The following is a 25,610-nucleotide window of genomic DNA, read 5'->3' as shown; positions in this document are numbered from 1 at the left end:
ATTCTTTGTCCATAGCACCAATCAGCACTTTCGGATGAGCGGAATATTCAATATCTGGTTCGTACTCGAATGCGAGACGAAGGAACGAAGCGGATGTAAATGTTCGATGTACTTTTTGGCGTTGTCGGTCATTTGCTCTGCGTGACGTGTTAACTACGAACCGGCGCGCTTGGCTCCGTTCCAATTGTTGTTGTTGATTTCGTTCAGCTCGTGCCTCTTGTGATTGAGGTGCACGCAATTGCGACATGCTTACACGCACGTTTTTGTTATCTTGTTGGATTTGTTCTTTCTACTCTACTATTTCGCATGTTTGTTGCTTTATTCGTTCGACGGCCCAAATGGCCCCCCTTGCGTCTTGCTGGCATTGTGCACTGTAATACACGCACATAAAAATAGATAAATTAAAATAAATCGTACAAAATTTTGCACGCACTGCGTTGTGATTTGCCGAATGAAATGTCAAAATGACGCGACGCTTCTCTTGAATTCTTCTCGGACGTAGTGTCATCTGTCATTCAACAACATAAATAATTTCGTTCTGTTTGAAATACGAACGACAGTTAAATTTGTTCATACAAAAATAATAAAATCACGATTAAAAAATGGGAGGATGGGGGTAGGAAAATGAAAATTTGAGGTTATGGGTATTTTTTTATGCCAAATAATAAAAAAAATACAAAAAAAAAATTGTCAAAAAAATTAAAGAACTTTTTTCTGGATAGAGATACCCTAATCACCTAGCGGTATGAAATATACTTGTTGACCTATTCTCATACCTAAAAAATATACATAAAAAAATTCATAAAAATCGGTCAAGCCATTTCGGAGGAGTTCGACCACAAACATCGTGACACGAGATTTTTATATATATAGAGATAATATAATATAACCCAGGTGAATTTAATATACGATTAGGTGTTAAATAATTACAAGATAAAAAGAACTTTTTATATACAACGTTTTTAAATTTTCTGTTGAATCATATATACTTGACTTGATTAGCTTAAACGCCTTGAACGATCAAAAAAATGTGTACTTGATAGAAATAATACTGAAATGTCATTTTGACATGTCATATTGATTTCCATAGTAACGCACGTATATATTAATAATTTAGATGCTAGGACCCCAGACCCCTAGCAACCAATAATGGTGTCGAAATAACTTTTTATAGAAAACAGAATCAACTGAAAATGAATTCAATTCTACTTAAAGATGGCTAAAAGTCATTGATATACTACTAGATGTGGAGTTCCCATACAAGTGTCATTTTAAAAATGTACCACAAAAGATATTACGAATATCGTCTTATAATATTTCCTTGTAGGTATAATGCGTTAAGACCGTTGACATGGATTCCCGAATTTCTCCCGTATTGCCCTGGCTGTAAAACTAAATTTGCGTTCTTGGAATAGTGAACCTAAGGGTGGCTGCAACCCAAAGCAGACAGAGCAAGTCGTCATGCGCTGACTATTAGTTAGAGTAAGATGCAAGCTAGATCGGGCTTACTCATAATAAACAGTAAGTTTTAACATTGGCCGAGTCGCTGAAAATCGGGCGTCATTTTAAGAAGCATATGATTCATCCAGTAGTATATCAATGCTAAAAGTATTAAAAAATGCATTGGCATCGTGTTCTGATATATTCTAAAAGTTTCAAATATCTAGCTAGTCGGGAAGTTAGTTAAAAATCGATTGCAAGATTTGTACCGGATAAACAACCACCGGACAAATAAGAATACGACTTAATAAAAACGTTGTAAAAAATAGTTATAAAAAATAGAGATTTGTGTTTTTTCTATTGAGTTTTGAACCAAGCTTCATTGCGTTTATGTTTAGATAATGTTATGCTAACAATACAATGATTTTGCAATGTGTACATACTAATATTATGTAGGTACGTTGCAACTGGGACTAGTGCATGCACAGTTTCTCGTCTTTAAAAATAACAACAGATTGATGAATATTTATTTCGATTAGATTCTTAATCGGTTACTGAGTCAAGGGTGTATTTTAGTTTTGGATAGGTACAGTTTTGAATGCGTCTATATATTTTTGCTCTATAATTTTAAAGTGATGTTCGTCTAGTAAACAAAATGATCTTCTTATTCTTGACGTAGATGGGTCATTTTTTTATTTTATTTATTTAAGAAAACAAAAAATTGTGGACATAACAAATCAAAATTCAGGACGTTCACAATATGAGATTTACATTATAACAAATATTACTCTCACAAGAGAGAAGAAGAATAATAATAATAATAATAATAAAACATTAACAATTTTATCCAATAAAATAAAGTTTCAAAAACAAAATGCAAACTACATCATTGAAAATGTCTTTAGGGAGTGCATTTACTAATCTTGCACCCCTCGCTAATGGTACATGGATATAAAAAAAGGATTTCAAGTTATACAGATTTATATTTTTATAAAAATCGATGTTTTTTAAAATAGATATAAAAAAATTAAAACGATGAATTAGTCAAAAATCTATACGACAAAAATAGAAAACTTAATAAACTAAATTTTAATTATAAATATGACCATCAAATATACTGTAATAATAAGATGTGGTCCTGTGACAAATTCACATTTTATATCATTTTTTTACAATTATTGTAAGTTTATCAAAAATCTTTTTTAATGTTTTCAGATACATATTTATTAATTAATACCGATGAAATTGTGTATTTTTAAAAAATGTCTCAAATTGCAAGCTTCGTATTTTTCCGCTAGGTGCCTCTGCTGGTATTCTGCTGGTATAAGCATGACACTCACCTTTTTGTTGAGTCTGCCGAATGGCATACTCTGTTCTAACGCCATTACAATAAAGGTGATATTGCTATAAATTCCCGATGCTTTTAGTCGGGTCTGCTGAATGGTTCGGTTCGAACGGGTTCGCTCAAATGAACATTGACACTAGAAACACTATTCTAACGCCATTACAATAAAGGTGATATTGCTATAATTTCCCGATGCGTGATATCGCATAATGGAAATTGCGTGACGTCTACCTATACACGTGCGAATGTCGCTGTGCGTGAATTTAATTGCTAGCTACTGTATTGAGTGCGTTGTCCATTAATAATGTCATTGATGCCCCTATAGTGTCGAGGGTCCCAGCTTCGAATTCTGGGTCTGGCAAGTACACATATTGTTTTTCAATTTGTGTATGAGTCAGAGTATGGACCTAATATGTTGAGCAAGTGGCTGACATCCATTTCTCGTAAAAATTAAATCTGTTAATACAAACCTCCACTCTGTGGAGGCCCATATGATCTTATTAGGACCGGACATGGTCAAAGAAGAAGAAGTAGGGTTTACATACTTTTTGGGCTGATTGTTTAAAGTTTATTTATTTTTACTAATATTTTAATCAGTTTTGTCATCGCAAGTACTTGCGTTGGACTGTTATTATCTAAAAGTATTTAATATATTTGTTTTGTATAAATCAATATGGCCTCATTTTTGGAGCAAACTAGCTTTACCTGATTATTTTACTTTTAACCGGAAAAGGTGTCGGTTAATATAACAACCAAAAAATTGGCTTAAGTGCCGGTTAACCGATTACCCAATAATCTTGTTGCCATGGCTACCTATCTAGTATCTACCTATGCGACTGCAAACTTTTGTAATACATATACTTACTTGAATGTATGTAACTACACAGCTATATAGCTTGTGAAACCATATTGTTGTCCATTATCGATACCAGGAAGTGAGATAAAAGAAAATCGAACCATGTACCAAGTCTAAAGATAATTTTTAGTTGTCGTGTTTTTTGACATACTCGTATTAAGTAAATCGGTAAAAAGTGGGTATATTAAGTTTGTTCGATTTCGTTCAATCCATACGACATTATAGCATTATAAATATCATTCTCGTTAGCTGTAATCATGTGGGCAAGTGCTCGCCTAAATGGGAATGAAATCTACATATCTCAAAGAATGGGTAAAACTAGCAAAGCATCTCCTGTCAGGAGCCAGTCTCGAGTACCAAACATGGAAAGCCATCGTTTGACTAAAAACCATGGTAGGATGTAAACGAGGTAATACAGTGAAACGAGGTTTCTCTGATGGCCTAGTCTACAAGTGAGACAAAATTCAAAGCATGATACTTACAACTATTTTCAGGCAAGGCATACCCACTAAAATTTTATTTCAACTAGATCCTACAAGCTTAGGAAAATAATGTAGTGACACCTGTAGCAGTGGCAAAGGGTGGAGGTAGGCTATTAAGATCCGACCTAAATAGTGCACACTAAACTTTGTCTGTCAAACGTATTTGTTTTCATGGAACTAAGACTACAATGAGTAGATAGTTTTTGTTAGTTTGTAAAATTCAATTAAATCCTGCCTAATCCAAGCCATAGTAGATAATTATAGTCAAAAATATTTTATAGATAGAACAATATTTTTTATCGATTATGGTTTGGTTTAACAGGGCTTAATGAATTAAAAAAAAACTAACTATCACCATATTATGTAATATGTATTCTTCATTAAGGTAAACAAATAAGTATCACTGAAGAAGTATGCACTATTTTTGTTGGATTGCCCATGGCATAAATAAACTATTATGGTTTGGTTTAGGCAGGATTGAATTAAATTTTAAAACTAATCAGCACCATTTGCAAATTGTATTCTTAGTTCAATGAAAACAAATATTTATACCTGACAAAGTTTATTGTGTACTATTTATGTCGAATCTTAACAGCCTACCTTCACCCTACGCCACTGCCATGATAAAGAAGAAGAATCCACTACTTGGTGTAGGCCATCCCAAGCTCATTCAATCCCTCTCGTGACCTATAAAGGCGTGCATTCTGTCCACTGCTCTAACGCGAGAGCATAAAGTATAAAATATGTTTTCGCATAAATACGTGCGATAAATCGAGGTTTTTTGAATGTATGTTTTGTAAAAAAACACGATAGTCGCTGATAACCTTATTAAGTAGAAATCTGTAATGCTCTAATTGAGTATGTACTGAGAAAATTGTTGCAAAAAAAATAAAAATATTTGTATCCGGGCCATATCTCTCCGGGACACCACGTTATCGCCGCCAGTAGGGTTGGCCAGTCTCCAGGTCAAATGCCCACTACATAATATTGTATAATATACATAGCTTCATTAATTCTGTTTGGTGACGTCGCCATGGCGCCCGGTGAGATTTGGCCATCAATGTCACCATATGAAATCGATTGCTCTAAAACTATTCCTGTTTCCAAATACTTACTAACTTCTACATAATATCAACGGCCAGTGGCGGCTCGACGATTTTAGAGGTGGTGGGGTTTATCCATTAATTATTAAATATACATACCCACCTACTTTCTCATATTATACATTATTTACATAGCTACTTGTAGTAATATGATTTTATTAATGAGGGAATGAGTAATTTTTCAGAATAAATAATATGATTATCGGAGTCGTTACTTAATCACATCTAAAAAGCGTGCTTAAAAATATTAACTTAATTAATAATAATTATTATTATAGACCTACCGTTATCAGTTTTGAACAACGACTTATAGCGAGCGTTTTTACTCATCTAGGGGTCATTTGATTTGCTCCCCAGTATGCGTATACTAACGCGGATGCATTCACATCCTTTGTAGAACGAGATTTGTACCGCGGCGACGGGATGGGAGTGATGGGATTGAGTGACAGCAAAAACTAACGCCATAGCTTTCTTAATTTGTACATAGGTGTCATCGTGAAATAGGGCGTATTTAATTAAATTAATTAATTTAATACCGCGTAATCATTCTTATGTTATAAGATAGTCATTGGTTTATTTATTTGTGTAATATTAATTAATATTTCTATACAATTTCGACGGGTTTAGTTTAGTTTAGATGGATAAAATAAATTAAATAAGTAGTTCATTCAATCATGTAATTAAGTAGGTATATTATGGCAAGGATAAAACTATCGGAAGTGTATATTTTACATAAAATTGACGTGGGGATGGTCCCCATGAACCCTTAAGGTAGAACCGCCCCTGGATAGCTTCATTAATTAAGTTTGGCGACGTCGCCAAGGCGTCCCGGTGAGATTTGGCCATCAGTGTCGCCATGTGAAATCGATTGCTCTAAAACTATTCCTGTTTCCAAATACTTACTAACTTCTACATAATATCAACGGCTAAAGAGCGAAATTATATTATGGTGCATGCCGCTGACTATCACGTGACGTCACACTAAGCTGCCGCTACGGGAAAAAAGTGTGTAATGTCGTTTTTTTGGTGTTTAAAATTTTATCAGACTGATGCTCCAATCCCGTAGCAAATTTTGAACGTTTAAGTTTAAACTAACATTGTCACTTGGCAAAATCTGCCGAAATCACCAGTTGCAATAATGAGGTCACCTAACGTTAAACTGCACTGCATCGACACCTGCATGACTCAATTAACGTTTTTTATCATCTTCTACATGCCTACACCTTTCGACTGTCAATAATTATTAATAATTCAAATTACTATGCATTATTGTTAGCACTCTTCATCGGTGTCATTCTTCAGTGAATTGACAGAGATGGTGATCGTTCAAAATATTCTGCAAAATGACGAAACCATAGACTAAATTTGTCGCCGCGACAACGTGACAGTAGGCGACATGCACCTCAATTTGATTCGCGCTTTAGGACCAGAATGACCATTTTTCCGACCATGTCCGATCCTAATAAGATCATATGGGCTTCCACGGAGTAGAGGTTTGTATTAATAGGATTTGTTTTTACGAGAAATGGATGTCAGCCACTTGCTCAACCTATTAGGCCCATACTCTGACTCATACACAAATTGAAAAACAATATGTGTAGGTACTTGCCAGACCCAGGATTCGAACCTGGGACCCACGACACTATAGCCCGATGCTTAAGCCGCGAGGCCATCGTGACTATTATTCGGGACTATTAAGTCTCTATTAATAATTACTCACTTTCTGGCTAACTACTGTTTGCCTATAATCATTTTTCCATCTGTGTCGTTGTTTCGCCGGCTCTCACATCTAAACTCGCCCGTCTGGCGCACAGCCATAAATCAAACCTTCCAATAATGTCGATCCGGTGTTGCATATGATGACCGCGCACATTTACCTATCAACAGTCGTACGTAATCTTCGAAACGCATAGATAAATGTATACGGCGATCGGCAAGCCGGTATAGGAATGACAAATTCGTAAGTGTTTGTATGCGTCCTGGCGTCGACTTGCAGCTCGAAAAGCATGCGAATTGTCGATTGAAACAGTAGATTTTTTTTTATAACTAAAAAGTCGCATTTGACCAATTTGCGGAGCTCCATTCGGCAACGTCTGTTCACGAATTAGCTCCATCCCATAGCTGACCCTCAAATAAATATTATTATTTTCAGTTTCATTTTTAGAAGTTAGTTGAAACAATTAATTATTTTATCATATTTTTTACCTATTAATTAAAATTCTAAAGTTCTTTATTATACTATAAATCGTCTTAAATCGATAGATACCTATGTATCAATGGAGCACGGAAACATTTTATAAACGAATATTATTTAATGACATGAAGGAGGATTGCGCCGCAGACGACTTTTTTTGTTCATCGTAAAGTTAATTTATTATATACTGAAAACAATGTGTTCAGCGGCACGCATGGTGTTTCTTAGTCTGAAACCTATGTGATTTTTGATTTGATCTGTCCAACAGATCACGTCTTCTTCGCTCTCTTCGATTTTTGCCCTGACCCAATTTTCCAATCTTCTCTGAGGGCTATATGACTAAAAAATTAAAGTGTCCAGCAAAGGCAAATAATTGATGGTCACGAATCTGGAGTTTGTTATATACCATGTAGCGGTCCTCTGAGATTTAAAAAAATGGTACAAGGGTTTCACCAACAAACAAAGGTTGCAAATCATTGCTCTCTAAATAATAACAAGCTACGTAACAATGTGGAGATAAATTCATAAGCAAAAACGCGAATATCACCTTATGTCACTAGTAGAAAGTCGTCTAAGTCGACATAATACGTTATGTAGGTGGGTACCTACGTATTGAAACGTTTTATGACACGAGGTTGTCGATCGGGCGTGTTGAAATATTATTTGGCAAAAATTTCGTATCTACATAGGTACCTACTAAAGGTAACGTTAAGTAGCGGGGTAATAAATTAAATTTAATACATATAACCAGAGGGTTGGAGCAGACCCTTTTTTGAGTTGCACCGGTCCGGGAACTAATACTTGCTCCAGCTCAGCTCCAGGGTCTTCTCCGCTCCGGGTAAAAATTAATCGGTATTATATGTATTAAAAAAATAAAAAAATAAGTAAGTAAATGTAGTTTTAAATTAAGGTTTATTATTAGTCATTTTCATTATTAATTTTATTAAACAAAACCGACACCAAACCGTCTTTCACTGTTTGACTCTCCTTAAAAAAGTGAGATTATTTGGTACTGTTCGGTTAAAGCGGATACAGCGGAAAACGCATTTTGAAAATAGCCGATAAACTGGATTATTTGTTAGTTTGGGTTAGTTTAGGTTAAGTTAGGTTGGGTTAGGTTAGGTTAGGTTAGGTTTGGTTAGGTTAACCTAACAAATAATCCAGTTTATCGGCTATTTTCAAAATGCGTTTTCCGCTGTATCCGCTTTAACCGAACAGTGCCGATTATTTTATCACTCGGTAGTGCTGGCGTAGGTATTTCAAATAATTCAAGTGTTGCAGTTTCAAATAATATAATATTTTCATTGTATTTTTAGACGAAAGTTTAAGAATAATAAAAAACACTCAGAGCAATGGAGCACTACAAATTTTCGGTGCTCCGGGTAAAACTCCATTGCTCCACTGCTCCGTGCTCCTGCTCGGAGCTACGCTCTAACGCTCTGGTTTGAACCAATAAAGATCCTATGGAACAATAATTTTCATTTGAATACAAGTTTTGTGTAATATTTTCAATATTGCCAACACTGAAAACATTATAAATAACACCTTAAATGTAAATTGCTGCCTGCCAAGGGCTTGTTTTTAATAATATCAATTTGAATACTTAAAGTAGATACCTACAATTATTTTCGATTTTACGTAAAGCTCTTTGATATGCCTGCAATAAGATTTTTGTTATCCCAATGTGACAATGGGAAATAAATATTGGATCACAATTGTGTGAATTTGCTACAAACGGTGAGAAATGACTTGGATGTAATTTAATAAGTAGCCTAAGTAATCTTATGATTGTCAGTTTGGCCTTTATATAGTTGCATACGACCTGTAGTGTCATTATTGTCTTTCTTTTGAGATATCGAGAATCGAAAGTTTGTTTTGAGATATCAAATTAATGAGGAATTTTTAGGGTCAATAATTATCTGGAAGAGTCAATCGACGACGTGTGATTTTATGGTGAACGTAAGTTTAAACAACAAATACATATTATTGTTTTTATCCGCCATTTGCTTACTTGGCTATTTCTATTGAATATTGATCGATACAATATAATCTGATATTGTGTAAAAATGTGCATTTGAATAATATCTAATTACATTTTCGGTAAAATAATGTTTTTTTAATTAATAATTCATCTTGCCTCTAAAGCCCACAATCATAGTAAAAACGTCACATTGGCCCAATGACATTAAATTGGCCACTTTCCGAGGGTAAAATGCAAATTTTTGAAACCATCCTTTTTTTCGATAAAATTATCAAGTAATAAGATTGTATCGTAAACAGTGACGTCCCTAGGCAAAGTGCCGCCCTTATGTAGACTTAAAATGCTATCCCCTTTAATGTTTAGTCTGAAATTCCTACTTAGAATTAGAGAATTTCTACGAAATCTACTCTCAGACAGCGGTGGTTTAGTTTGGAGGCCCCCTTTTGATTAAAAAAACTAAGATGCTGGTACTTTCTAAGAAAGTGATCTTATCTCCGCTTCATCGAAAACACCACTGCTTTCAAAAGCAGTAATGATCGCATTCGCTCCTTCGTTTGCCGCCTTTTATAATTTTGCCGCCCCTAAGCAACGCATGACTTGCCTACCCGCACGGGACGTCACTGATCCTAAACGAAATCAGCATCGTAGGAAATTTGATTTTCTGATTTAATCCAATATCCAGACTGGCATGTGTATATAGTTATTTTAAAAAGTATCACGTTATAACACATTAATGAGAATATAATAATAAATAATAACATTACCATAAACATTAATTCATTTCTTACAAAACATCTGTACTTACGACATTTTATTTGTTATCAACATGATTGATGAACGTGTAGAAAGGTATTGATTGGTTTATAAAATAATATTATATCACTTAGGTAGGTACTTATCTTATAAAGTATTATCCATATAATAGTGGGAATTGATTACCATCAGCTGATAATAAAAATATTAAATTTTTGTGATATTATTCTTATGATAAAGAGTTACATTTTGTTACAAAAAATGTCAACTATTATTTATTATAGGCGATATCGATGCCGGAGATATTTGTTTTGAAAACATTAAATTTGGAATATTACAATGTTGTATTAGGTAAAATAAATTAATATAATTTTATTACTTTAACGCTATGCTACATTACCACTGGATTGTTTTGTGTCGAGTGTTTTTAACACTGAACGTTAGTTATGCAAGAATATAAAGTTAGTGTAAGCAGCAAAATATTTATAGTTGTTCTCAGGACGTGTTAGAATACGGCGCGCTACTATGATCTCATATTAATTTTTATATTCTCAATAAATAACACACAATGATAACGGACAAAATATGCACATTTTATACAATGTTATTGAATAAATTGAATTTTAAAAGTTTAAAACACATGGCGGGAACGATAATGTTCTTTCAGATAATACTCTTATCTTGTCTCTGGCAAAAGTCTGCCTCGGCGACTGAGTTGTCTATGGTAATCGGCAAAACTGCTGCTGTCACCGGCGTTATTGGTGGCGCCGATAACAATTTGAAGGGTCATATCGTAAATAGTGATTTTAATCGTTATATAAGTCGAAGTGAATCAATTCCTAATATTAATTCAACGAAACACGAAACCCAGTCATCAACGACGATGTCGTCACTTCATAAATCGGACAGAAAGATAAATTTTAGACTTACGAAAAGTGTAGTGCCTAAAAAATACTGGATTCACCTACACCCCTGTTTGGAGACTGGATTGTTCAACGGAATTGTTTCAATTACTATTGAAGTGCTAGAAGAGACAGACGTTATAATATTGCACGCTAAGAAATTGAATATTTCTGGATCGTCTTTAACCCGTGTCACCGAGAAAGAAGCTCTCCCAATATCCATTCGAGATGTTGAAACGGACGACGACAACGAAGTATGCATGGTTAACCTGGTTGACAGTATACATCCCGGGTCTTATAATTTGACTTTGCACTATAATGGCGATATGAAGAATCGAATTATTGGGCTATATGAGAGTGTTTACAAGAATACTGCAGGTAAAGATAGGTATGTCGGTAAAGTTGCCATCCGTCCAATTTCATGCAAGTTTTGACAGTTTTATTGTACAAAATGCCCAATATCTTCCCATGGGGTAACTTAAGAAGGCCTAGGTATTAGTTATAATACGTATTGTATGTACTTATTAGAGGTGAGTTGGAAATATTGTCACCAGTTTATGTACGCAAGTCTGGCATGCAACTACCCGTACTCAGTATGAGTCGCCCAATAAACTTGTTCGTACGCATGCGATGAGATCATCGGCATCGCTACTCCCTAGTTGGTAGACTGTTAAGAGGGGACATGCTCAGCGTAGGTCAAAATGGAGCTTTTGTTCTATTTTCAAAGCATGATCCTGGACATTCCTTAAACGTTGTAGATGATCTATTTATATAATTTTGATGCCTTATTATCCTTTATATTTATTTTAAACATTTGATGACTGCATAAAGTATTTTTATTACATAAAATAGTATTCTTTTAAACCTCTCTCTCGAATGTTTTAGAATATAGTCATATTTCAGTACATAAATGTGCAGTGGTGTTAAGATTTTTTACGTTTAAGCACGTCCGCCCTTAAACAAATAGTCTGCTTCCTCATGAATAGTTTTTCACCATCAAGGCGGAGAAACGGCATTAAATGAAAGTGACCAATGTTCCCTCTGCCTTTGAGAAGCATAGTGGATGTGCCTCATGCAGAAAATATACAATAGGTATAATTTATTTTCAGAAAAATTGCGACTTCTAAATTTGAGCCAACATACGCCAGTCAGGCGTTCCCCTGTTTTGTCAAGTCACATTCACAAGTAAAGTCACCAATGTTCCCTCTGCCTTTGAGAAGCATAGTGGATGTGCCTCATACTGAAAATATACAATATAGTTTATTTTCAGAAAAATTGCGACTTCTAAATTTGAGCCAACATACGCCAGGCAGGCGTTCCCCTGTTTTGACGAGCCGGCTATGAAGGCGGTGTACACAGTGAAATTAGTTACGCCACCTGGATATATAGCACTTTCAAACATGAACGTAAGTAAATGAGCCGACAATTAATATTTATATTTTAGGTTAGTAAATATGCCGCACTTTCTTTTTAAACCAAACCCAACCTAATATAATCTTAGTATGTGATAGTGATGCATCGAAATGTATGGAAAATCAAATTTTAAATTAACAATTAAGTATATAAACTGTTTTTTTTTCGTAACTTTTTTTTTTATAAAAGTTCATGCGAGCATCTGCGGCATATTTACCATATTTAAAATTAATGAACATAATATATTATATAGTAATATCATTATACACATTTGACTCGGGGGGGGGGGACTGGAATATGACTTATTTTTAAAGAAATTAACGTAGCCAAAGATATATAATAAAAATTAACCTTTGTGTGTAACTTGATATTTTTACATTCAATATTTAGTCAACTATCAAAAAATCATTTCGATGTCAACAGAAAAGTTTAAAAATTATTTGTAGCGTAGATTTGTAAATATCACTTAATAAGTTTTTTTGTAACAATATAAATCAATAATAAAACACATAATAAGTCAAGTAATTTTCAAAGATAAACATTAAGTAAATATTTTTGTGACACAAATAAGCCATGATAGATTATTGTAAGATAGTAAGTACACAACGACTTGGTAAATTTTAGAGCGAGATAGACAGTTTTGACTGTTTAGACGGCTAACTTATTGTAATTGTTTCAATAAGTGCTAATACTTCGATACAAACCTACCCTAGACAGTTGCCGTAGCGGCCGAAAGCAGTCTTGTGTATAGAATAGATGCGCTGGCAAGAAATCGCTAAATTGGCAACGCTGTCTGAAAACCCCCCTTCCCTTCCAATATTCAAACATTTTCCACCGTATGCCTCAGGGCTTAATATTGTCCCTTTGATGAAATGTCTTTAACAATGATTTTATGATATGTTTTCTTTACAATAATAAAATAGTAGTCATGTGATTTTTATATTTGCACAAGTCGTTGTGTATTATCTTAAAATAATCTATCATGACTTGAATGCCGTTGACACAATATAGGTATTTGTTGTCAATATTGAAATATATTTCTGTTAAAATGTGTGGTTTTTGCACTACATTTTTTCGATTTTTGCATTTTTTATCTGATACGCGAAAGAAAAGGTATTGCCTTCGTTCTTGGTAGAAATTTACTTGAAATTTTATTTTCACAAAATCTAGCATTTTTTCCTGCCAAATAGCTTGTTTTCGTATCTCATCTCGCATGTTTTTGTTAACGACAGTTGGCAACACTGTTTCCAGAGTGTTTTTCCAACTATCTTGGTTTTTAAAAAATAATTATCTATTGCACTCCTTCGGGGCCGTGAGGCAGGGGCAAATTTCTAGAATTTTCTCTTACTGTTTTGACAAAGATTACCGTTATAGCGCCTGTACACGTGCATGGATTTACTTGCAACAATAGTGAGTATTTTAAACTATCGCGACAATAACTGTTCACACGTAAAAGTGCTGACTGTCTCGCCAATCTCATTCTTCAAGAGTAAGCGAGATGTGATGTTGTCATTTTATGGTACTATTTGACCTCAATGCGGTGTCCCGACCACGACGACGAAAATCCCAACTGTCGCATGAGAATTCAGAAGCTTTCGAACTTCTTTGATTCATTCATGCAATCTTGCAACTGGAGGATAATACATGTTTACACGTACATTTTCTTGTTATGGCCACGATAATATGTACTATCAGCAGTAAATCCATGCACGTGTAAATGGGATATTAGTCATTAATAAGAGCACAAACTTCATATTCTGTCACTAGATGCTTCTAGTAGCATTACGTAACATTTCCCCACACACTGACAGACCGTGTCAATTATTGTACATGTATATACAGCCAAATACACTGAGCTAGCGAAGAGCCGTGGCTGTATTAGTGAGGTTTAAATGTAATTCATTCTTTTTTTGCTTACAGCAAGTTGACGCCAAAAAAAGGGATGATGGAAATAGCGTCATAAAATTCAAAGAGAGCGTAGAGATGTCTACATACTTAGTCTGCTTCATCATCTGTGACTTTAAGCATATAAACGAGACAATTAAGGCTAGTGTCGGAAAGAACTTTGAAATGAGAGTGTTTGCAGCTGATGGTCAACTTGAAAAAGCGGCATTCTCCCTCGAGGTTGGAAAAAAAGTAACAGAATATTACATCGAATACTTCAATACGGAGTATCCTCTGCCAAAACTTGGTAAATACATTTTGTTGCTTATAATATACCGTATTAGCCGCATACTGATCGAGGATTTGCTTCGCGAGGCTGCCCGTTTAGTCAGTACGCGGCTCGCCCGAGGCAAACGCACGCTGCCTCGCTCGAGAGCTGTCGGTTTTTGTCGTTGCTCAAAGGTGCCTCATTACGATTGCTGTGCACACTTAGGACGGTAATGTTTGGCTCGCTCGCGTTATGAATAAATATCAGGGTTTGAAGTTGATATGGTAACTACGGACGACTTTGAGACTCGCAATGTTCAGAATACACGTATAGGGGGCTTAGCGAAGATGATGCAAATGAACCACCCCGTAGCGGACTTGAAGCAGAAGATGGAGTTCTTGATGGGATCAAACAGAAGGGAAAAATCAAGATAGAAAAAAGGTCAGGTAATTTCTTTCTTTATTTTCGCTTAAAAAATTTGTAACTTGTCCTTTAACTTTAGTGAAGTCACTCAAAAAACATGTTTTTACAGGTTGTGACGATGTGTATCCATCGAGCGGTACGCATACGAAGCTTTCAGCTTTATGGGGGATAGAATCCATCTAAAAATTAACCAAGATACTTTTCATAGTCAAGTAAGTGTCTATTGATAGTTACTGTCGAACAAGAACTTCTTGTCTGCGTGTTAAAACTGTGAACTAACAAGCCCGTCCTATGCAGTTAATCGTACTTCTGTTTCAAATGAGGAACGCCCCTAAATTTATCATTTTATTTTACGCTTCTGTTGTGTACGGATCAATCAATTTACGTAATTTGATGCTATTTATAATAAAAATATATATAAAACGATCAGGAGTGATATTAAAATTATTATTAGTACCTAAACTATGGTTTATTGCGAAGAAGAAAAGGAGTCACATCTAAAAAGAGAGCTATTACATTATTTAAACACGCGTTGCCACCATGACAGATACGTCACTGAGAAGTCTTCCATATGCGACTACAGCGACTTCCGGTTATCGACGAGATCTCGTTGTCGGACAGTATTTTGCCACGGAATTTTTCCATTTGATATAAAGTGTCGCTAAATACGAATGAATTTGCTTTACTCCATGTGGGCCTCTTCATGGTACAGCTTGAATAGGTAACTGTGATGTCATTTCTGTGTCATCCCTCCAACGGCCTGGTACATGCACCCCATATACTTCAGTGTCAAATGATCCTGGTGATGTTCAGCTTTCACATGAATTTCGATCCCTACGCAAATAATTATATAAGTAAATGATAGCTAACATAACCTTTGTTGCCTTTTCTGGTTCTAATAGAATAGGGTTTCACAATACTCTACAATGTTTTTTTTTTGACCATGTCCGATCCTCATAAGATCATTATGAACCTCCAAAAAGTTGAGGTTTGTATTAACAAATTTTAATATTCATATGAGAAATGGATGTCAGCCACATGCTTAACTCATTAGGACCATACTCTGACTCATACACAAATAGAAAAACAATATGTGTACTTACCAGATCCAGGATTCGAACCTGGGACCCCACGACGCTATAGGCCAACGCTTAAGCCGCGCGGCCATAGTGGGTGTTGAACTGTTGACTGAACTTAAAATCGTAAAAGCATTCTCTACTACTCTTCTTGCTCTGGCTCTTGCTCTTAAGGTGCTTTTAAACGAACAGTTTTGCTATCCAATTAATCTCCGTTTCTGTCGAGCTGTCCGTTAAACTGACGTGTAAATGCAAAACTGAAGCGGCCGACTGAAACTAAAATGGAGACGAGACAGGATGGATTTTCTATTAGTTATCGTATCCGTTTTTAGAATTCCCAGTTAAATTGACGTCTAAATTAGTATGTTGCCATATTTTTAATATTACATTTCTAATTTGGATTGAAACATTATAATTTCTTTAAATATAAATACTGCATTACATCATCAACCAATATGTTTAGAAAGTAATTATAAAAATACTATTCATTTTTAGTGGATACAAAATACGTAAATATGCACCGCCGATTCCGAACTGACCTGGCAACTGAAACCTTGACTGAACGGATAACTTATCGTCTAAATACACCGCCGTTTCAAAACTGAACGTACCAAAACGGAAACCTCAACTGAACGCACAACAGAACTGACGTTTAAAAGAACCTGTATACTGGGTAATAATTTGAAACAATCATAATCATTTCCACTGTTTATAGGCGACTGTATAATTATATGCTTGCTATCCATTGGCTCTATTGTAATGTGTGCCCAAGGTGGCCGCGCGCCTTAAGCGTTGGACTATCACGCCGTTGGTCCCAGGTTCGATTCCTGGGTCTGGCAAGTACACATATTGTTTTTCAATTTGTGTGTGAGTCAGGGTATGGATCTAATAGGTTGAGCAAGTGGCTGATATCCATTTCTCATAAAAAACAAAATCTGTTAATATAAGCCTCTACTCTGTGGAGGCCCATATGATCCTATTAGGATCGGACATGGTCGAAAAAAAAAAATCCATTGGCTCTATTGTATGTAGAAAATTCCATTTATTCTCGAATTTGCTTATTAGCCATTATTCTTCGATTGATGGTTCCTAAAAATAAAACATTTTATTTTATTTTACAGATTGAAAGTCAAGGTGAAGTACAAAATGATGACAATCAACATACAGTCATACTTGGTTATTACGATCACGGAAATAGCGAGATCTCAGATGTAATGAGGAAACATTCGTTAACATTTTCTCCATACATTTATTCACTTTTATAACGAGCTACTTCTCGGGTATACCGAGCAAAACTGTTAATGTGTCGATCATTTAAAAACAACACTTTCGACCCTAAGCAATAAAATCCGACCGGGCAGTTAACTAGACTGATGCCGCCGGGATCGGATTACGTTTATGACACTAGTAAGTACCTAATTGGTGTTTTCGCCGACAACATTGAAAAAGTATCCACGCATATGGTTGAAATTGCATGTAAAAAATCCAAGCTTTGTGAAGTCAGGCGCCGTCATCGCCGGCGGCTCAGCACTTCATTACAATAAACAACTTTTTTTGTAGTTTATGAATGCCATGCTTGTTTCGGGGATTTTTACAATGGTTTTCACATTTTTTATGTTCTATGCTTAAATAGAATGTGGCGCGAAAAATGTTACATAACGACATACCGAGTAATGCTTATAACGAGCAAATTCAGTCGGTAACGTCTTCCTCGTAATAACCAAGTTCGACTGTATTCACAATGAAACTCTAGAATCCACGAGTGAAATGGAGAAACATAAAGAAATACCCAAAAAAGAGCTAAAAAGGGATCTAAACATATTCCAATTCAGACAGCTCCTGCACCATTCTATATGCTACACCTTCTACCTCTCCGATGCCTCCTTCATCGATGCTTCCTCCTCCTCGTCCACAACATCATGTATAACGCCTTCTCTTCCACCTTTTGTATAATGCCTCCTCCATGTTATGCATAAATAAATAAAAAAGATTTGATTAAAAAAATAACAGCTTCTTTTACTCACCTTAACATCCTTCGATAATTGAGTTACAGACTTCCGGAACAATTATTGTCAATATCCTTTGTTTCGATACACAAAATAAATATTGTAAATTTGTATAGGAATCTCCTGTTGCCAAAAATCTTAACGTAAACAATAATCTTTCTTGCGTGGTAATTGCTTCACGAAAATTTGTGTCACTATTACGTATTTTGGCATTTACAAGAGAGTAGATCATCGTAAGTTAATTCTTCAAATAATCTGTTCCCGTATTGTAATTTACTTTCATATATTTTTTAACCCAATTTAGGTCTTCGTTTCCTTTTGTTTACAATCTGATGAATCAATAAAAATGCAGTAGCTGTGACAGCAATTTGCACACGCGGCCTCATCTCGACTTTGCGTTAAATTAAATTGCTTGGTCGGCTTGTGGCTCGGTCTTACTGCGCGCAGCATCCTCACGTAACACTAATTTTATTGCGATGTACCTGGCGCAGCGATTGTCACGAGGCAAATGCCCGAGTCAGTACGCGGGTAATGGCTCAAATACAATGTGATGTTTTCAACTTAAAATATTTTTCAGTATAAACTATTCATGTCATATTCAAGTGTTAGTGAAAAACAATAAGTAGGCATATGTTTTTCCCCCCATATGTCTGTATTATATTTATACAAATATGCCTGGACTAGGTCTGGGGCATTTGGATGACATAACTGTTTACATTATTTTAATTTAAGTTTATTATTTTTCTGTACTGCTCGCAGTTATAATGAAATACAACACAATACATGCAAAGGGCTGCTAAAAGATGGTAAGTCGATAATTTAGGTATTTAGTGTTAACAACGGATTATGTGTCTATATATAAATATGTATGCTAGAAAGAAAATTGAATGCCATCCAATATAATATATTGGATGGCATTCAATTTTCTTTAGATTTTCTTTATTATAGAACATGCACATAAAGGACAATGAAATTATTGCTCCATAACATGATTTCGAGACTTACCAACTTTTGGCAGTAACCCCACGATCGTGAGGTTACTGCCAAAAGTTGATAAGTCTCGAAGTCATGACGGAGTAATTGCAATTTAAAGTTTGACTTGCCCTCTAAAATCAGGCATAATGCTAAATTCTTTGTGCTTTTATGTGCATGTTCTATTTATCGGATGACCTTGATTTTTTTTTAGAATACATATTTATATAGACACTTCGGCCATATCCGCCCCTTAGTTAGAGCATATGCACACCATGAGGCGCCTCCAAGAACAATCCGTTGTTAACTCTAAATTCCTATATTATCATCTTACCAACTTTAGGCAGCAACCCCACGAATAACTATTGGTCACGTAGAAATGAAGGGATCAGCTAAAATTCAGTTCAATATATTCGAAGACTTACGATATAAACATCAAACAAATGGTCTAACCAATCTGGATGGGAGAAAAGGTTGTGGTTGAATTCTTTAGTTTTATTTTATTTACCCATTTACAGCCAATTTTTTTCCTTTCGACCATCATCCAAAATATACATTTGCGGTATATTTGGGCTAATATGGTAATTATTTTTAATACAGTATAACATTTAACGAATGACCGCGTGGTAAAGAAGTTTAATAATAATGATGTTTCAATCAGAACTGTTAGAACACTCAATGTTTTCAAAAATTGGTTGCGGGGCTCGATTTCTTCAAATTAAACATCGCATGGAATATTATTATAATGTTTTCTGTTATTATTAAAGTTGATTTACATTATGAGAAAAGATAGGGTATCACAGTGACATGAAAATCTTTTTTGTAATAAACTATTAAATGTTGAGGGTTAAGAAACGAGACCTCGTAAGTGACAAAATAACAACTTTACAAGAGAGGGAAAAAGCTCGCCTGCACATTATGTGTTTTTGATATTTGAAATTACAAATCAATGTGTTTGTCATCTATAGTGAATGTATGTATGTAGTATTAGGATTACTTACATGCATCGGACAGGTGGCTGGCGGCAAATAAAATGATGTATTTACGAGTTTTCATTGGTTGATTAGTTCACCTAGTAGATTTCAGATATCGTTTCAATACTACCAATATATTCAATAATGCAAAAAACGTATTTTGAACAAAATTTTATTTACGAGATATCGTTTAAACCATTAATATCCTGAATTGTTAATTTTTTGTCCAAGCAATGAAAAAAAAACTTAACATTATTCATCATTCGGCAGATATGATTGCGATTCCCGACTTTGTTTCTGGCGCCATGGAGCACTGGGGCCTGGTGACATTCAAAGAGACCAATCTCCTGTATGATCCTGAGACCACGTCTATGGCTAACAAGCAAAACATCGCCAGGGTGGTTGCTCATGAAGTATCTCACATGTGGTTTGGAAATCTGGGTGAGTCTATGATTGATGTACATAACCACAATACCGTCCAATGATTTCTAACAGTGTAAATAATTACTCTTGATAACAACTTGATACCGTAATCATTGTTGGCTCTGCATCCTTTTTAGTCCTCCGCATCAATTCTATACAAAAGGCTGCTATCGGCGGCTATCGAGGGTAGTTTATCATATTATTTATGTATTGAGGTATTATAATTGTCACAATAAGTTAGCCGTCTAAACTGTCAAAACTGTCTATATTACCGTAAAGTGGGGTGACTTTGATCGATTTTGATTTTATATTTACGATATTTTGAAAACCGACTATAGGAATAGACTGAAAAAATAATGTAATTATTACATTATAAATACCAACCGAATAATAATATTAAATTGAAATTTTAACGAATACGTATTGAAATAAAAAATAAAATACCCTATCAAAGTCACACCATGGGGTGGGGCTACTTTGATACCTATTTTTTTTATGCTTTCGTTAGTTTATATGTGGGACTTCAAACCCATCCCTATATTTCATTATTTTTTTCAAATTTTTTTTCAGGAGTTACAAGCACTAAGTTACAGTGGGGTGACTTTGATAGCGTATCAATGTCACCCCGTGAGTTAGTAAACGTTAGAAAACGTATTCTGATTAAAAAAAAAAAACAAAAAAATGTACAGATTTGCATTATAACAGGGGGGGGCAAACTTTTTGGATGGAGGGCCAAACTCAAGAATTCAAAATGAGCGGCGGGCCGCAAGTAAAATACCATTTTTAGATATACACTATTAATTATCACGAAAAATAAACATTACAAAAAAAATAATGAGAAGAATGAAACTGTTGTACTTACATTTTTTTAAATTCAGGTGTTAATTTTGTAGTTGATATTCTCAAAACTGCTTGTAAATGGGCATCGGAGATATTTGATCGTAAAGAATTTTTATTGAGGTTCATGATCGAAAATGTTTGTTCACATATATAGGGTGATCCAAAAATAACGAACATTTTTCTTGCATAATCATGAAGTTGGTCGAATTTGTCTGAATTAAGGGCATTGTAAAATTTGGAGATTTCTTCACGACGATGCAATTCTCTTAAATCAGTGTCACACAGCAGATCAATAATCTCAAGTTGTAGCTCTGTATGTACACTATCAATATCTATTGAAAATGGATCGCGTACTATTGCTAAACTTGTCTCAATTTTTCAGAAGTCTCCAAATCTTTGTGAAAAATCGTCATTCAGAGCTTTAATAATTTTACCATATTCTTCAAATTTATATTCTGATATATTCAGCAACTTCAAAGTTGAAAAGTGGTCCACGTTGCTATTCGATATTTGTCGAAGGGATAAGTTGAGTTCTAATTGAAATCCATTCAAACTTTTTACCATATCATGGGCATATATTTTTTTTCCTTGCAACGCGGAGTTAAAAGTATTTAAATGTGTCACGATGTTTAATGTAGAAAATAGTGGTTACATAGTGTGAGACGAAACGCAAAGAAGACGTACTGAGATAATACATTTATGAAACAACAAATTCTTCAAATTTTAATCTATTGTCAATATTTTTTAAAAAATTATAAAAAAGTTATTCATAATCAGAAGTACAATTAATGATGGCGGGCCGCAAAAAAATACCCGGCGGGCCACATGCGGCCCGCGGGCCGCAGTTTGCCCCCCCTGCATTATAGCATTTATTCATCATGTTATCAAAAAAGTACAGGGTAAACAACAAAAAACTAGGAACATTTTTATACGAGATCAAAATTACAATACAAAATAATAACCAATAAAACTTAAAATAAAATAATTTGAACCTAGTTTTCTTTTGTACTGTCGCACCATCTTATTCTGAAATTAAAAACATGGAAATTAAAATAAAATACAAAAATATTCTTAAAATTTAGCAACTAAACTATCTTCAGTATAGGTATTAGGTGTGGGGGTGACTTTGATACCCCGTATCAATGACGCCCCATACTCTAAATCAGCATGTTACACAAAAGTGTACTTCACCTCAATAAATTTGAATTTAAAATATGAAAAAGAAATAGTGATATCACTATAGTATTTAAATAATCATTGGATTACTGCGATGATAATAAAAGGGTACTCACATTTTATAGCTCTTCAAATAAGACACCAAATTCACCTTGATGTTTACGGATTCCGATATACAACAAATCGGACACTTAATTACCGTATTTGTAGTTTGATAGGTAGACCATAGATATATCTTTTAAAATAGACCAGTAACTTATAATTATACCGTTCCGGTGGGTACTGTGTTGCCAATTTCAAAATCATTTTCAAAGTATCAAAGTAGTCCCTCGATTTCAATGTCGCCCCTTTTGACGGTACTCTAAAAGTTAATACAGGCAAGAGTTGTTGCTGTTAAAACATACTACTTTTTGACAGTTCAGACGGTTTACTTATTGTAACAATTAGCCACCTCAAAACATAAATATTATAAACTACCCTCGATAGCCGCTGATAGCAGCCTTGTGTATAGAATAGATGTGCAAGTCCACTTTTTACGTGGAGTATATAGATACCACATGGGGCTTCCAAGAATATGTGTCATCACAAAACCTACAAAATGACTTTTTTTCTGATAATAAAATATTTCTTAAGAATAATATTGTAAATACTGAAATAAATCTTTTTTTACATTTCAATATTTAACTCTAAATTCAAAGCCTGTTGTATCGATTTCGCTCATTCGCCATCGCTCTAATTACGTCTCATTTTCTATCAAAACTATTGAACTTCATGGTAAGTTCATAGTAATAGATAGGAAGTGTCAATTACTGGTACTCTCCACATATATTATTCTAGTTGTTGACACCTCTTGTAAAATGTGTAATAAAATCTAATTAATACCCCGTTTACACTTGCATGAATATACTGCTGGCAGTATGTATTATTACGGCCATAACAAGAACTTGCACGTGTAAACACGTTTTATCGTGCAAGTTGCAAGATTGCATGCATGGTTCAAAAAAGTTCAGCGGCTTCTGAATTGTCATGCGACAGTTAGAACTTGTGCGATAGCGCCTGCACAGTAGAACGATAGTGGCAAACCTGCTGGATAAAAAATTAACTACAATTTTCACAATAAGTGAAATAGCACCATACAATGACAACAACCCGTCTCGTTTACGCTTGAAGAATGAGATTGGCGAGACAGTCAGCACTTTTACGTGTAAATAATTATTGTCGCGATAGTTTAATTTACATACTGTTGGTGCTACTAACTCTATGCATGTGTACAGGTGCTATAATTTTTAACTATGGAACTGTTAAGCCGCATTTAGACCAAGCGAGCGAATGTTTGTTCTTCCCCCACTCCAGTGAAATTCTTATGCTCGCTCAACAAAAAGCGTTTTAGTCAAGAGAATTTCGCTGGAGTGGGGGAAGAACAAACATTCGCTCGCTTGGTCTAAATGCGGCTTTACATTACTGAAGAGTAGAAAGAAAATGCTCCAATGCGTCTTGAACGCTTGATATAATAAAATAGTTTGACTTACCTTCATGAATAATCTCTTAACAAATTAGATCGTCTTAAGTCCACATGCGCGCATAACAGAATGACATGCATTGTGTCCAAAGACAAAAATTTTAGTTTTTTGGCTTGAAGTTACTCACTACATGGCAGTAGCTGTAAATTGTAATAATTGTCACTATTTTAAAAAGCGTAATAAGCTTATAAAGTGTTTTCATACTTTAAATTCTGATGGCGCTTATCGCAGTGGACTGTATAATTTGAAGTATGATGAGGAGTCCGGATCTAGGGGTGGGAGCGATTTAACTGAATGCCAGACACTGATCTTTTTGATGATTTTGATGATGGCTCCGTGGTCTGGTTTCACTGTCACTCGTGCGGTATTGTTTGTTTTGGGTCACCATGTTCGCGGCACTTGGTGCACAGTTTTATGGATGATATGTGAGGGTGGATGAATGATGATGATATGTATGATTGAAGAGGATGAGAGGTTCACTCAAGCCTTAACAGACTTAGTGCAACGAAAGTCTTACAGAATGTTTTGAATCACTCGATAGTTAACATAGTGCGGCAACGTATCCTTGAGCTGACTCGGGCCGGTATCACGGCTTGCCATGGTATTCAGAAGTATCCGACGGTCACACTATTATCAAGCTGACGAACTACTTCTGAATCAGTCTGTATTTTCAATTCAATTACTAGCGACGGTAATCTATCAGAGGCCCGGTCACTTGGTCTTGTGACAATAACACTGAGATTTGAGAGAGGTGGGAAGTAAGGATGGAATGCGAATATAAATGGCCCAACCAATTCTTTTTTCTAAATCCCGCCATGTTGATCATTAAATGTATCCCCAGTGCGATTGACCTTTACCTGTATTTATTTTATTGGGATTTTAATAATAATTGTTGCTTCAAGGTAAAAGTAGTGTGGTGCCACATGGTCTTGTGTATTAACGTTGTGGTGTATTTTTTAGTTACCATGAAGTGGTGGGACGAATTATGGCTGAACGAAGGTTTTGCCTCATATATGCAGTACAAAGCGCTTGCAGAAATTTACACAGATTGGAAAATGGTATATTAAATATGTTACTTATGTCCTTATTTCCTTGTAAACTGTTTGTTATTGGGGTAATCTTTTATCGACTTACTTGACATTTAGAGCCATCATAACAATGGCCGGTTGATTTTTGTGGATTTTTTTTCTCTAACGGCCCACATGCACCACGTAGGTCAAAATGGAGATTTTATGGTATTTTCAGAGCATAAGCCTGGACATTGCTTAAACGTTGTAGATAATCTATTTATATAATTTGTAAGCCTTATTATCCTTTATATTTATTTCAAATATTTGATGACTGCATAAAGTATTTTTATTACATAAAATAGTATTCTTTTAAACCTCTCGATCTAATGTTTTAGAATATAGTCATCTTTCAGTATATCCATGTGCAGTGGTGTTAAGATTTTTTAGTTTTATTAATTTTTAAACGCATTTACAAAACAATTAGTAAAATTAATGTTAACATTATATAGTGAAATATTTACGATAAAACATTATATTTTATAATCTCTGTGATCACCAATTTGACATGA

The 25,610-nt window shown here is 34.9% G+C and overlaps 1 protein-coding gene across 3 annotated transcripts in view; it reads left to right on the top strand.

The window, feature by feature from the left end:
* LOC147078298 (glutamyl aminopeptidase-like) overlaps nt 1–25,610 on the top strand; it is a 76,505-nt gene that overhangs the window by 33,728 nt on the left and 17,167 nt on the right. For 2 of the 3 annotated variants that reach the window (XM_085958320.1, XM_085958328.1), the window contains exons 5-8: nt 12,327–12,462; nt 14,390–14,660; nt 20,343–20,513; nt 24,992–25,089. In XM_085958320.1, coding sequence (XP_085814446.1) covers nt 12,327–12,462; nt 14,390–14,660; nt 20,343–20,513; nt 24,992–25,089 — 676 coding nt within the window. Of the gene's footprint in view, nt 1–10,896; nt 11,445–12,326; nt 12,463–14,389; nt 14,661–20,342; nt 20,514–24,991; nt 25,090–25,610 lie in introns of those variants that run through there. The other variant, XM_085958312.1, reaches the window with a different exon arrangement.

This window comes from Rhyacophila brunnea, unplaced genomic scaffold (genome assembly GCF_057557595.1).
Source record: "Rhyacophila brunnea isolate RB1 unplaced genomic scaffold, BYU_Rbru_1.0 scaffold_11, whole genome shotgun sequence".
NCBI lineage: Eukaryota > Metazoa > Arthropoda > Insecta > Trichoptera > Rhyacophilidae > Rhyacophila > Rhyacophila brunnea.
This window is presented reverse-complemented; position numbering and strand designations above follow the sequence as displayed.